This window comes from Pyxicephalus adspersus, chromosome Z, assembly GCF_032062135.1.
Source record: "Pyxicephalus adspersus chromosome Z, UCB_Pads_2.0, whole genome shotgun sequence".
Lineage (NCBI taxonomy): Eukaryota > Metazoa > Chordata > Amphibia > Anura > Pyxicephalidae > Pyxicephalus > Pyxicephalus adspersus.
The window spans coordinates 7,560,553-7,575,457 of record NC_092871.1 but is presented as its reverse complement, the minus strand read 5'-3'; the positions used below and the strand labels follow the sequence as shown (position 1 = coordinate 7,575,457).

The 14,905-nt window shown below is 38.3% G+C and overlaps 1 protein-coding gene across 1 annotated transcript; it reads left to right on the top strand.

Moving 5' to 3' along the window:
• Positions 1-13,602: 13,602 nt before the first annotated feature.
• Positions 13,603-14,553, top strand: LOC140343807 (olfactory receptor 2AP1-like). Its single transcript, XM_072430688.1, has one exon. It carries the CDS (start codon positions 13,603-13,605, stop codon positions 14,551-14,553), a length of 951 nt encoding a protein of 316 aa, XP_072286789.1.
• The last annotated feature ends 352 nt before the right edge of the window (positions 14,554-14,905 follow it).

Sequence of the window (14,905 nt, the reverse complement as noted above, 5' to 3'; positions counted from 1 at the left end):
ACAGAGATGTGAAATCAGCTTTTCAAAGAAAAATCAAATATATCACAACCATTGTTGTAAAGGAAAATGGACATTTGGGGAGAAGGACATAATGTATAAAATATAAGTGGTAATAATTAAAGTTCAACCTCCAAAATGACAATGATGAATAAGAAAAAACTAGTTTAGTAAAGGGAGTCAATTGACATATAGCTACTGACCAGGAATGACTTACTGTTATCAGCAACATTTAATGTGCAAGTGAAAAGCCATTTATCAAATGTTAATAATGCTTCAATAAATGTAAATACATGTTTTTTTATTATGTAATTCTTTTTAGTTTTTTTGTTAATTGTATATAATTCTGCCTGCTAAAACTGATGCTCTCGTCTGTATAATAAAAACTTTGCTCACACCAGATACATGCGTGATTTATTTATGTATTAATATTTGGGAGAAGGGTGGAATTATGCAGACCTTTGTTCTAAGTTAAGATAAATAAATCAGGGCACAAACTATCTATATGTCTGAACTATCTGTAAATGTTCCTGTTGGCTGGATTTAAAGAAAAGTACTACTGAGGCAAACAAACAGTGGTGTGAAAATCTGATTACAGTTGAACAAATGATTACTGGTGAATGTAGAATAGATTATTACAGTAAAAAAACACTTCTGTTCTAGGGTCCAAACAAGGTGACTGCTATAGATCCACTAGTAATCTCATCTCAGTCGGCTTTCCCTACAGATCCTGGGGCTGAAATTTCCAAGGTATTCTGTGATTGGTGAAATATCGAACTATATTCAGAAGAGGTGCTAAACTGAATCCAGTAAAACAGAGTTTGCTTAAACTTTTCTTTATTGTCAGATCCAGAGGACATAACTTCCTCCATACTGTAGATATCTGACACTGTCCTCAGCCATTGGTTGATGGTCGGAGGGTTATGATATTTCCAGCATGACAGTATACATGCCTTTGTGGCATATATTAAGTGTCGCAGAAGAGAGCGTTTATATTTCTTCTTCGTCATGCTGTACACATGGAGAAGTGCCAGTTCCAGTTTACCTCCTATATCAACCTCAGTGAGTTTATAATAATATAAACTAGAACATGCCAAAATGGGGTCAGAATTGGACAATTGCAGAAAATATGTAGTGAAGTGCCTGTTGCCGTCTTGCATCTCCAGCATGCTTTATCAGTGTGGGGAAATATATTTTTCCCAGCTTGACAGGTGTCCTGTACCATTTGGTGATTAGCTTATAATTTATTTCTTGGTATTTGTGTCTTATTGAGCTTCAGTGAATTGTACACGCAGGTCTGCTTCCCATTTGGCCACAAAGGGAGTAGTAGTAGAGGTTTGAGTAGTAACAAGAGTTTGGTATGCATAAGATAGTGTGCCTCTAAATTCCAGTGATAGGAGTAGGCCAGAGGATTGAGTCGGCTGAGGTAGTGATCTAAGAAGATAGGCAAGTTGTATAGTGAGCCAATCATTCAATGAGGATAGGTCTTTATCTGTTTGTAGGTCAGAGAGTGGGAACCGGGACCTGTCTTGTATCTCTGTATGTACCTTGGTGACACCATGGTCAAAAAATCAGGTCCAAGGTTTCAGAATCGAAATCTGGATGTCCCAGTATGGGGGAAAGGGGGATAGGTAGGTGACAGCAGATTGGAAATACTTGCAGAGTACTGTTCTTGACAAAAATTAGTAGGACACAGTAACAATCGTAGCCATATTTTTTTTATATAGAACCAGATGCGTTTCGCTTCCTCAGGGTTATTCTCTTGTCTTACTAAAAACATAAAAATCATTTTAAACATCTGAAAAGCTGCTAATACTCAATATATATTTTACAGCAATAAAAAGAGTTAAAGTTGACCTTTCTGCAAATCCCCTTTGTCTGAGCCTCATTGTTCTTCACCGTCCATTGGGCACTATTGCTCCCCCACACTTTCCGCTAGACAATATGTTCTCCTACACCTCTAACTGGGCATTATTGTTTTTTCTGCACCCCCTTGGGCACTTTTGTTCTCTTATACCCCCTCTGGACACTGTTCTCCCCCAATATCATGCTGTTCACTGCTCTTCTCCCCTGATGAACACTTTTTTTCTCTTCCAGCATCCTGCTCGGCACTGTTTTTCCCACAACCCCTGCAGTGCACTATTGCCCTCTGCAACATTCTATTGTTCTCACCGAACCCTGCTTGAAAATTCAGAGTATGCTTTTACACATTCAGACCCCAGCTTAGACCCCCCCTTTATATTCAGACCCCTGATTAGAACCTTTATATACAATCAAACCCAACTTTCCAGTCCAATCAGACTTCCCTCCTTTTGCTCAGATTTCAGAGCAGGCTCACCTGTTACATCCTAATCCTAAACTAGACCCCCCCCCTCTTTAACACTGATAGCCAAGATTAGACCCCCTTTATACTTAGGCTCCAGGTCAGACTCCTTCTTTATACTTGAACCCTAGATCAGACCCCACTTTATTTAAAGACCCAAGATTGGGCTCTCCCTTTACACTCCAAGATCAGACCACCTCTTTACACACAGAACCTTCCTTACTTTTATATTCAGACCCCAAGTCAGAACCAACTCAGTATTCAAGATGGTTGGGGGGCTACCTAAAAAAGTGCCTGCCTGCAACTGCCCATAGGAAAGAAATTTGTGGTTGTTGGGAGTGTCTGATATCTGCCCAAAGACCCCGAATCAAAACCATGCCGACGTTCATTCATTTAAAATATTTCTTATATTACTGTGAATGGAGATGGGGGGGATCATTTTACTAAATTGATATAGACTGTTCACATAGCAAAGTTATTTATCCCCTTGCAGCGGCTATTTCACTTATCTAAGTAAATCACACGAATCTCCACCGACTTTAACCAATCTACTCAGTGCCAATCTGCAGTATTATATGGGGAGCCCAGGCTGGCGTAGCAAAGTCTGCTCAGTTTTAATGACAGTCTGGGCTCAAATAAAGTGGGCTGAATGAAGCTGATTCTTAATAAACAATGAACAGAAATACAGAGCTTCTGTGGGAATAGGAATGAAAACAGGCTGAGTGTTGCATTTATTATTCAGCTGGCCAATATATTCACTTTTTTAATATATCTAAACGTTTTTCTTAACTTTAATTTAGCATTTTAATCAATTGTTTTTTTTGTTCCACAATGCCACCATGTGTATAACTTGTAAATATTATTTTTCTGACAAAAATAACATGTTCTAAGTAATTGTTAGCAATGAATGGCAGCTCTTCAGGGAGTTAAGTCCACTGAGTGCTTGTAAGTTGGTTTATTAGAGCTCATGAAACATTTATCTACAGCAAGGATTGATATTTGCCAGCCATTACGTTGTGGCAGAGATATCTATAGGTGGAGGATATAAAATGCAGATTTATTAACCAGTATAAAGGTGGATGCTTTATAGATGACCCTTGCAGCATAAATGAGTCTGAACCATCTATGCCATACATTGCTTCATCTGTATATTTATATATATTATATACAGTACTGTATTGTAGCAGATGATTTTCCAGAAATTATATCATGGAGGTCAAACTGGTAATGTGCACTCAGCCATGATTAAACCCAGTAAAAAGCAGTCTGTTTCCCCAATCTGTTGTATTTGTAGTAATAAAATCTAACTTTCCAATTAGAAAGAAATGAATGAGAGAAATATAACTCTGGTGACTTTCTTTATTCTTGAAGGAATTTCAGATGTTCCCCAGTTGCAGGTTACAAGCTTCCTACTGGTTCTTCATGTTTATCTTGTCACTCTTGGAGGTAACTTGGCTATTCTTCTGTTGGTTTGCTTGGATTCCCAGCTCCACACTCCCATGTACTTCTTTCTAGTCAACCTGTCCATTCTTGACATCTCCTCCAGCATAGTGACACTACACAAGATTCCTGTGATGTTTGTGACTGGAAATCATATGGTATCTTTCACTGAATGCATGGCACAGGTCTATATATTCACATGGTTATGTGGCAATGAATTGATCCTGCTTACAGTCATGAGCTATGATCGTTATGTTGCCATCTGCAAGCCTTTGCAATATTCAATTGTCATGAACAATAGAGTTTGTGTTGGTTTGGCCACATTCTGCTGGTCATTTAGTCTTCTACAAATCTTCCCTGCAATGCTCATGCTATCACAAATGGCTTGCTACATTTCCAACATAATTGACCACTTTTTATGCGACATTATAGTCATGATGAGCCTTTCCTGTAGTGACATCTCCATTTTGGAATTTCTGATTTTTACACAGGGTGTACTACTTTCCATTTTCACCCCTTTTCTTCTCACCTTCATCTCCTATGCATTCATCATTTCCACCATAATGGGCATTAAGTCTAGCAAAGGAAGAGCTAAAACCTTCTACACTTGTTCGTCACACCTGACTGTTGTAACCTTGTTCTATGCAACTATTGTTTGTCAGTATTTGACACCTCCTGGCACCTTTAAGTCCAGTAAATTTTTGTCTTTGTTCAATACAGCTGTGGTTCCCATGCTAAATCCCATCATTTATAGTTTGAAAAATACAGATGTGAAGTCAGCTTTCCTGCGTAAGCTTAAGTATTTTACGAAGATTGTTTTAAGAAATAATTGGCATTAGGATCAACTTTAAGGCACTTTTTTAAGTCTCCCTCCTGTCACGAAATACAATAACTATAATACCTAGAGAGGTATCATTGAACATCGATGTGTACATACATCCAGACTACAGACATTAAATATTTAAAACAGACATTAAAAATCTTCAAAACAAATCCTCAAAGACCTCTCTAAGTGTATGTTCTTTAAAGTATTTAATCCTCCTAATTGCAAATAAAGGTTTTCATTTTTCTATTTCTATTTCTAACATGTTACAAACAGCTGTTGTCTCTTTATTTTAAAGAGCCGGCACATTTTGAATTCCTCCCATAGAGCTATTTTGGGCTAAAATACAGTTTTAAAGTAGATGACCTGACTGTAAAGCATTAATTTGATAAAGCATGATGTACAATAATCAAGTGATATTGTTTTTTTTAATAAAATACTTGATTGTGAATGATTGTTGCATGTTGGTATAGCTTACTTCCTGCACTCTGCTTGTCTACACGTACTCCAACAGTGGCTGCATGACATTTCTTAGGGCAGGTTCCCTGATGGTGATAAAAGTCAGGTAAAATTTGCTGAAACTTGTCATAGCAATCATTAAGTCATGCTGACAATATCTCCATTAATCTAACATTTGAATAAGTTTTTTTAGGTTCACTGCTTTGAGGGGTAAAGGATATTTCTATTTCCAGCAATCAGGGATCTGGTGACTGTAAAGCCTAGAAGATATGTCAATGGATTTCAATGAATAGAGAATGAGGTAAGCCAGTTAAGAAGACATTCAATTTATTCCCAAAATTGGGTGATATCCGTGCAGGGCCAGAAAATGTGAAGTACAAATTAGATTGCAGTCCCACATCTCCAGCATGTATTTGTCACATGCTATGGCTTGCAGAACAGGGGTGTGCACCCTGAGAAGGGCCAAGGTGCAGAATCCAAGCAGCAGCCTGGTTTTCTTTCTCTAGAGCCTCTAGTGGCAAGAATGTTGTGCTGCAGGCTGTTGGCAGGTTGCAGTCCCTGGGCACAACAGGATGGGTAGAACAATGTACGGTACCAAATCAGCAAGCAGGATGACAGTGAAAGAAGGCCAGGTTCAAGGCAGGCAGCAAACAAGAGAGGTCAGGAACAAAGCCAGGGGTCAAGACCCAGAACAGCACAAGGAAACAGACAGAGAAACAACAGCCTGGGCGACAAGTTAGCACATGAGCTGAACTGGGAAAGCACTCAATAACCAGAGAGGTGTATAGCCAATGCTCAGCATAGCTAGGGGGCTGGGCCCTAGTGGAGACATGTTGCACGAACGCATAGTGCTGTGTCTGAGCTAGCTAAATAGCCAAATGCGATTAAGAACCTATGTCCTGACTGGCCGGTGGGAGGGGCGATACTAACTAAATCTGGAAGAGGAAGGTGACTGTGCTTTAGCGAGGAAGATGTAAGTGTGACTGTATTGCTCTGTGTTGGAAAAAAGAGTGGAGCCTCTCAGGGCTGTAATACCGATGCATTTATCTTATAGATACTCCGACAGTATAGGGTGCAGAAAGAGGTTTTAGAGGCTCGAGTCCAAATTATTTTCCAAATTGGGAGAGGTATAGTCCGGGTCAGGAATGTCTCCCATTTACTCATATAGCGGCGAGAAGGAGATTGACCCTGAAATCCCCGCCATTACTAAGTTTTGGAAATCAGTCCCTGCCTCACTGGACCCCCAAAATGGAGTGGGAAAGGTAAAAAATCTTTAGTCAGACAAAGGGCAAAAGTATGCATGTACGTAACTAAAAACAAAAGTAGATGGTAACTCAAGTTTGGTTAAAATAGTTTGAATACCCCTATGACAATAAAAAGATTTATATGTACCACATCCCCAATTGAAGTATTTACAGCGGGGAGGGTCAATTTCTGTATAGGGTAGAGAGACCTCCATGAGAAAATAGGCCAGAGAGCAGGACTTTTAAAGTACATAAATCATAAACAATTTTATACTGTATTTACAAATTATTAAAAATACTTTTTTACAAAAAATGAGCAAAGATAAAAAAAAAATAAAATAAAAAAAGGATTTTTTAACACACTGATAAAATCAAACTGATCGAGGGACCATATGGGTCAAGGTCAATATACCTTTTTGGAATCTGGAGTGAACCATGTCTCTCAATCTCTCAATTTCTACTGCTCCTTGACTAGCTTTGGTAGGCACTGTCTTTAATAGACATCATATTGAAGTCTACATTTACAGCTCTATTTACCAGCTGTCCCCATTGGGATGTTAGGTAACCTCTTTCTTCATGGGCATTGCCTTTGAGTTGAATTTAACATTCATGTAATTTTGATATTACTATTGACAACAAACTCTTCAATTCTTGCTGCTGGGGATATTTTCAGCTACATCTGATGAAGCTGTCCAGCTACTCTTTCCTTGTGCTTTGCCTGTCTATACCTCCCTATCGATCCAGAGCTGTATGTACAACATCATCACTGCTACTGCTACTATCACTATTGTTATATCCACATACCATTAAGGTATCTATACTGAACTCCTGAAGAAGCAGACCAGATCCGCGAAACACATAGGGTTAAAAATGTTGTCGTCCACCTCCAAATTACCCTACTTACCCTACAGTACTTACTTTTTTGGATGGTAGCAGATTATTGTCTAGACAACTTACTATATCAAAACTTGGTGGTTGATCTTCCAAAATTTTGATCTTCCAAAATTGAGATCAGTGTATTTATTGGTCTTTTTTTCGTTTATCTTTTTTTCTTTGCTTATATAATGTAAAAATGCTTTTTTAATCATTTTTAAATTAAGAATATCATTTTTTATGATGCCTTATCATTTAATACCCTAAAAATCCCCCTTTCTAGCCTATTTACTTGTGGAGGTCTCTCTACCCCATATAGAGAAATAGACCTCTCCTGTTTCAACTAGCTCAAATTTGGTCTGTAGCTCAGTGAAGGGGAGCAGAGTCCTATGATGCATAACACAATTAAAACAAAACACTTGCTTCGAGAACCATAAAATTAAGAGCTTGTAGGCTATCAAGAATAAAAGAAGTTTACAAGAAAGAAGTAAAGACTTTGAACTTGACCTACAATGTAGCCAAATGTGTTTAGTAAACTACATTGGAGCTAAAAGTGTACTGTCAGGGCCAGTGTAAGATGAAACCCACAGTAAAGAGCTAAGGGGAACATCTCCAAAATCCGCCCCTACCTGTCCCCAGAGACCACCAAACTCCTTGTACATGCTCTTATCATTTCTCTTCTGGACTACTGTAACCTCCTCCTCCCTGGTATTCCACTAGCCCGACTCTCTCCTCTACAATCTATTATGAATGCTGCAGCCAGACTCATCCATCCTTCCCTCCGCTCCTCTTCCGCTACATCTCTTTGTGTTTCTCTCCATTGGCTTCCATTTCACCTTAGAATCAAATTTAGGCTCCTGTGCTTTGCCTTCAAATCCTTCCATAGTTCTTGTCCAACTTACATTTCTGACTTGGTAAAAAAAAATACTCCCCCTGCCGCTCCCTCCGCTCCTCCAATGACCTACTAATGACTTCCTCACTCATAACCTCATCACACGCACGGTTACAAGACTTCTCTAGAGCTGCCCCAACTCTCTGGAATGGTCTTCCTCGTCCTATTCGGCTTGCTCCTACTTTCTGCTCATTTAAAAAAGCACTCAAAACCCATTTGTTCAAACTTACCTACCCATCTTCTTCTGTCTTTTGAAACCGTCACTACTACCCACCACTACATTTCTCCCATCCTATTGTGTGTGAAATGCCCCCACCTACTAGATTGTAAGCTCTTCGGGGCAGAGTCCTCTCCTCCTGTATCACTGTCTGTATTAGTCTGTCATTTTCAACCCCTATTTAATGTACAGCGCTGCGTAATATGTTGGCGCTATATAAATCCTGTTTATTTATAATAATAATAATATTAATAATAAAGGGGAATAGGGGCAAGCCACAATTGTCAAGTTCAGCTCATTTACTAGACAGCTGTAAAGTAGACTGGGAAGCCAAATAGAGCAATTTGGCTGCATGATAATATTTAAGGAAATCTGCAACCCCAAGCCTGCTGTTTTCCCTCAGTGAGCACAATACAGTTTAGGAAATCCTATGAGTCATTTTACCTCATATAAATTTAAGAGCATCAACTTGCAAGTGTTTGAGCACTGAAATGGAAAAAGTTATCGGTAAGGTTCCAAAAAGATTCAATAATCTAGGGATTACCGTCTTTTAGGAAAGACAGTAGATGAAAAAGGATATCAGCAAGGACTTCCACCTTTAGAATATTATGAATTTCCCTGAGCGGTTTTGGGTAGTTATTCTGGTAAAGTGTATTATAAGTGGGGGTAAAAAAGATGCTCAAATATTTAGGGCAATCTGTCCGCCAGTGATATAGAAACTTCTCTGAGAATCTAGGGTACCGCGACCATTAAATTTATTGGAAATGCCTCCATCAAAGCCACAAAGGATACCGTATTCATCCAAGTTTTGATGAAGACTAGGCAGATAAAGGCTGGAACCACCCTACAATAGCCTTGCAGATGGATGTTAAGAGTGGCTACTAAAAGAGTCTACTCTCTTCATCCCAGTCAATAGCTTATTACTGCTTTAACACAGGGAGTAACCTTAGAAAAATCTAAATTTGAAGTTTCTTTTAAATCCTCACATGAAGATCCATTTCCACCTAGCACTGAACTTTCTGAAGAAGCCTCACCTCCAAACACATCCTCCATGGAAGTCCTAGGCAGAATACCTTGCCAGACATAATTCTGTAAACTTTCCACCAGAAAACTTGGAATGATAGAACTGGATTTACTGCATCAACAAGCAGACAGTCTCACTTTTATTATCTGGTTGGGATGGTCCTTTTGTAGGGGGTGGAAAAAGACCCATGGTACTGACATGAAAGAGAACAATAAAACCTAATTGTTGTACCCTTGTATTATGCAATCATTGTTAGCACTTGACACCTCCTGGTACTTTTAAGTCCAGTAAATTTTCGTCTTTGTTCAATACAGCTAAATCTCATCATTATATCATTTGAAAAAAAAGATGTGAAGTCAGCTTTCCTGTGGAAATTTAAGTATTTTACAAAGATTGCTTAAAGAAATATTAGACATTAGAATGAATTTTACAGCAAGTTTTTAAGTCTCCCTTCATGAATAAATTCACAAAATACAACTGTAATACCTAGTGGGGTATTATTAAACTGGAGTTTTTGAAAGTGCACATATGTCCAGATTAAAGACAATAAACTTTTTAATATTCATACAAGCATTAAAAGGCTTTAAAAGAAATCCTCACTTGCTACATGTTATATACAGTAATTATTCCTCAAAAATAGGAACAAAAGATTTCAAGTTGGGTTTTAGTTCTAACACATTACTAACAGCTGTTGTATATTTAAATTAAAGGGACAGCAAATTTTATTATGCATAGAAGCTGTGATTTTGATGGTTCTGTTGTGAAATTGGAAAATTAAATTCTCCACAAAGTCTATATTGAATGTAATGCTTGTTCCAAATAAGCAAATACTTCATTGCGCATAGCCAGAGCACAGGTTCCTTTAAGGACTGAACAGGGTTCTATTAAAGCCTAGGGTTTCTCCGGAGGTTGCCAGGGATTCTCTGAGCAAAGAGGACATTGTTCATTTCAGTTCAGTTAAAGTCACTGCAATTATTATCAGCCAACAATTTTTGTAAAACAGAATATTCACATTATTCATTAAAAGTAATTATAATTTTGTTGTTTCCATTTTAAATCATTTGTTAAATAGTTCAAGTATAAAACTTATATTTTATAGCCTTTCCTTTTAACATTAATTTAAATATTTTATATTATAAAGAAACTTTTATTACATTGTGAACCCATGGAGCATTTTGAGCAGAAACAGTTTGCTTTCACATTCTCTCTCTCATTTTCTCTTTCAATGACATTCGTTTGGTCCTTTGAATTAAGCAGACAAGGTACCCCTTGTCTGTTCAAGTTACAGGATGTCTAATATTATAGTAAATCCCAAAAAGGTTTATTAGGAGTTTATGCAGCACGGGATGTATCTATTGTATAAAGAAGGTCTTTTGGAATTATATCATTACGTGCAGGTACAGCTAAAGGCCAGCATAGGCAATTTTACTAGGATATGTTAGGAATGGTCATGTAGTTGTTATGCAGTTACTGCTTTCTCATACCAGTGAACCACTGCTTCATGGAAGATGCTACAAGTGGCTTCTCCCCATGACAGTGACATAGAGAATGAATAGGAGTGGCACTGAGCTGCACAGTACTACTCAATGCTGCCAGCTGTCAATTGTGCAGATGTTGGTTCTTTTAGAACCAGCGCACCAGTGTGAGAGATTAAGCGGCTGGCAAGGTGCCAGTTGCACTAGATCTACTGCTGCCCAACAGTTGATGTAAACCCAAACAATAAACTTCTTGTATTTATTGGTCTGGTAAATATACCATTGAAACCATTTTGTTACATTTGGTTATTCAAAGTTAAAATGCTCCTACTAATTGTGTGAGAAATTCAACCAGATCCTGTGCACACTTTCTGTGTTATCTCCATACTAAAATAATCTACAAACAATTAAAGCCTTGTTAAAGTCCAAGTGGTGATAAGCATGAATTTGATTCCACTTCTGCCATGATGGACATAGTGGCCCTGATTCATGAAAGCTCTCCAGGCTGGGGATAATACACTTTCAGAAGTGAAGCTGGGTGATCCACAAAACATGGACTGGATTTTTCAAAATTATTTGCTATTTGCTAGCAAATGTTTTGAATCCTGGACCAGATCCATTCCAGGTTTGGTGGATCACCCAGCTTCACTTCTGAAAGTGTATTATCCCCAGCCTGGAGAGCTTTCATGAATCAGGGCCAATCTTTTTTTCTCAGTCCAATGTATACAGAGTTAACACAAGGGTGTAAAGTATAAATAATGGTAGGGTATTAGTTATTTATTTTTGGAATAACACATTTTAAATCATTTCTAACTATAATAAGTCTTCGGAGAGTCTAGTCCATTGAAGCAACTCCACTGAGAGCTTGTTATCGAGGTAGTCAGGTGGTTATAAATCATTTATTTGTGGTGAGGAAATGCGACTGTGGAAAATTGGCAATGCATTGTAACAGGATAAAATGTAACACTAAAGATGAGATAACAGCCCAAATTACAGAGCATTTATCATAGGAACGGTTAAACGAACTTGGTAAGAAAGCTTTCTTTATTGAGTTATTTGCTACCTTGATTATCAGTATTTAATATGTAATTTTCCTACTAATGCCTTTGGAGAAAAAAAATATTGGTAATGATTTAAAACAAATGGAAAAATAGTGCAGCCCACCAAGATCTGCCAGAGTTTTTCAATGTATTTCGAGAATGTCCAAGCATTACAGCTACTAAAGTTTTATCTGCTAATATTTTTCTTCCCTGACCCCCCTTTCCCCACTATTAACCTCAACATTCCTAATCAACAGGAAAATGATAAAAAAAAAACTTGGTTTGTATATTATGTTACTATGTACAGTGCCTCAGAAGATGATGCTTTATAAATTAATAATTATAAAAATACCTGATTTTAAAATCAGTCTCTAAATCTATGCAACGCAGGGAGATCATGATTGCAGGGGCCAGCAGGGTGCTGTGCATACAGGAAGCTGTGGTAACATCCACTTGTGATGCTAAGTTAACAGGACTCAAATCCGGCGAATGTTCTCCTTACTGAAGGGGAAACTGTACCCGAGGACCTGCAGTGCAAAAATCTCCCTGCATCTGCTACATTTATTTGCTGGATTCATGATTTTTGAATGTCCCCTAACTGCCACTTGAGTGTTTCTTTGTCACAGTGTTAGACATTGTGGCATTTGACACAGCAGTCCCCTGACTTTACAATAGGGCCACTCATATTTACTTGTGAGTTTCATTTTTTAAAAACAAAAGTAATTCTTTTACAAAACATTCTGTTCACCAGATCTCAAAACCTTGTCAAAACAAAAGATTACATTTACAAATCTACAGAACTGGATAAGGATCCTTTTTCCAAAAAAGCGACAGTCCAATGAGTTTGAAATTTACAGTCATGTGGCCAAATATAAAGGTCTAGTCCACATGGCATCATTTGTAAATTAAGCCCACAGTCTAAAACAAGTCATGATAAGTCACTAATGGGGAAAAGATCAGCTGCAGGTTAACTGCAGGCAATAGTGGTAACTAGTTCTTTGTCCTTTGCATTCAGCTTTTACAGTTTAGGTCTTTTAAAAGCAAATTGTCCTCTCTGATTTGAACTTTAGTAGACTGCCTGGCAAAAAAATTGTCATGCACTCTAATATTTTCTGGGGTCACCTTTAGCTTTGATTACTGCACACATTTGTTGTGTTATCATTTCAATAAAGTTATACAATATCACAACATTTATTTCCATCCATATTTGCATTCATTTTCCCCCAAGATCTTGCATTGATGATGGGAAAGTCGAAGCTGTGTAAAGTCTTCTCCAGCTCATCTCAAAGATTCTCAATGGGATTCAGGTCTGGACTGTGGTGGCCAATCCGTGTGTAACAATGATGTCTCATGCTCTCTGATACACTCTTTTACAGATTGAGCCCAATAAATCCTGGCATTGTCTTTTTGGAATATGCCTATGCTATCACAGAAGAAAAAATATTTTGATAGAAAAACTTTATTCAAGTAGTCGGCTGGCTGCTGATTTTCTGGACACACTGTTGCTGAACCTAATAAGTGAAAGCAACTCCAGATCATAACATTGCCCTTATAGGCACCCTAGATCATAACACTGCCCCACAACCACCCAGAATAATAACACAACCCCTATAGGCACTCCAGATTATATCACTGCCTTTATAGGCACCCCAGATCATAACACTTCCCCCACAAGCACCTCAGATCATAACACTACCCCTATAGGTACCCCAGATCATAACACCCCCCACACTGCCCCCAGTTGCACCAGAGAAAGCAGATTGTTTTATTTCTCTTTTACCTTGCCCAGTAAAGCATGAATGAGGAAAATAAGACATTGGTGGCCTACTTCATTCTTAAAGGAGTTTCAGATGTTCCTCAGTTGCAATGTCCAATCTTCCTATTTGTGCTCCTCATTTATCTCATTACTCTCGGTGGCAACCTTACCATTCTTTTACTGGTTTGTATGGATTCTCAGCTCCACACTCCCATGTACTTCTTCCTGTCTAACTTGTCCATTCTTGATATATCTTCTTCCACAGTCACCCTACACAGGATTCTCATTATCTTTGTAACCGGAAATTCTAAAATATACTTCACTGACTGCATGGCACAGCTCTACATCTTCTCATGGCTCTCCGGCAATGAGTTGCTATTGCTTACAGCCATGAGCTATGATCGGTATGCTGCCATTTGCAACCCATTACATTATTTAACTGTTATGAATTGTAGTGTTTGTGCTGGCCTGGCCATATTCTGCTGGTCATTTAGTTTTCTACAGATTCTTCCGTCGATGGTAATACTACTACAGTTCTCTTGCTACACCTCCAACATAATTAACCACTTCTTCTGTGACATTATGCCCCTTATAAGTCTCTCCTGCAGCGACACCTCCATATTGGAACTGCTGATTTTTACAGAAGGGGTCCTACTCTGTGCCTTCACACCTTTTCTGCTCACCTCCATCTCTTATGGATTCATTATTGCCACCATAATGAGAATAAAGTCTAATACAGGAAGATCTAAAGCCTTTTACACCTGTTCATCGCACATAACAGTTGTGACTCTTCACTACATGATTCTTGTCTGTCAATATTTTACACCAAGTGGCACCCTGAAGTTTGGAAACCTGTTATCCTTGGTCAACACAGCTGTGGTTCCCATGCTAAATCCCCTTATTTACAGCTTGAATAATAGGGATGTAAAATCAGCTCTAAAACGACAAGTCAAGTACTTTACGAACTTATACCAGTCAGTACCATTCTGAAGAGGAGATACCTATCAAGCAAGTAAAGTTCATGTTGATGGTTTAAGAAGAAGCTCCAGTGATCATCATTTATAGTTGGATAAAATTTCTTTATTGGTTTATTGAAGTCATTTAAGTTTTTTTTTTAAAAAAGGAACTTTCAGTAGCTGCACCAATCTGCATTTAGGGTCCATTTAAACCAAGAGCCCCGTTATATATTTGGCTATATGCCTATACAAGAATAAATTGTTTTTGAGTTTGGTCAGTTCACGCCAATGCATTGGTGGGTTCTGCAAGAAAGTATGACAGGCTACATTTTTGTGCTGCTTGTCACTGTGCAATGGCACAGTGTCAGGGTCTGTAGTGTATCTAT

Bases quoted from the DNA above. Each gene is read 5' to 3' on its own strand.
- LOC140343807 (XM_072430688.1), top strand. From the start codon at position 13,603: ATGAATGAGGAAAATAAGACATTGGTGGCCTACTTCATTCTTAAAGGA.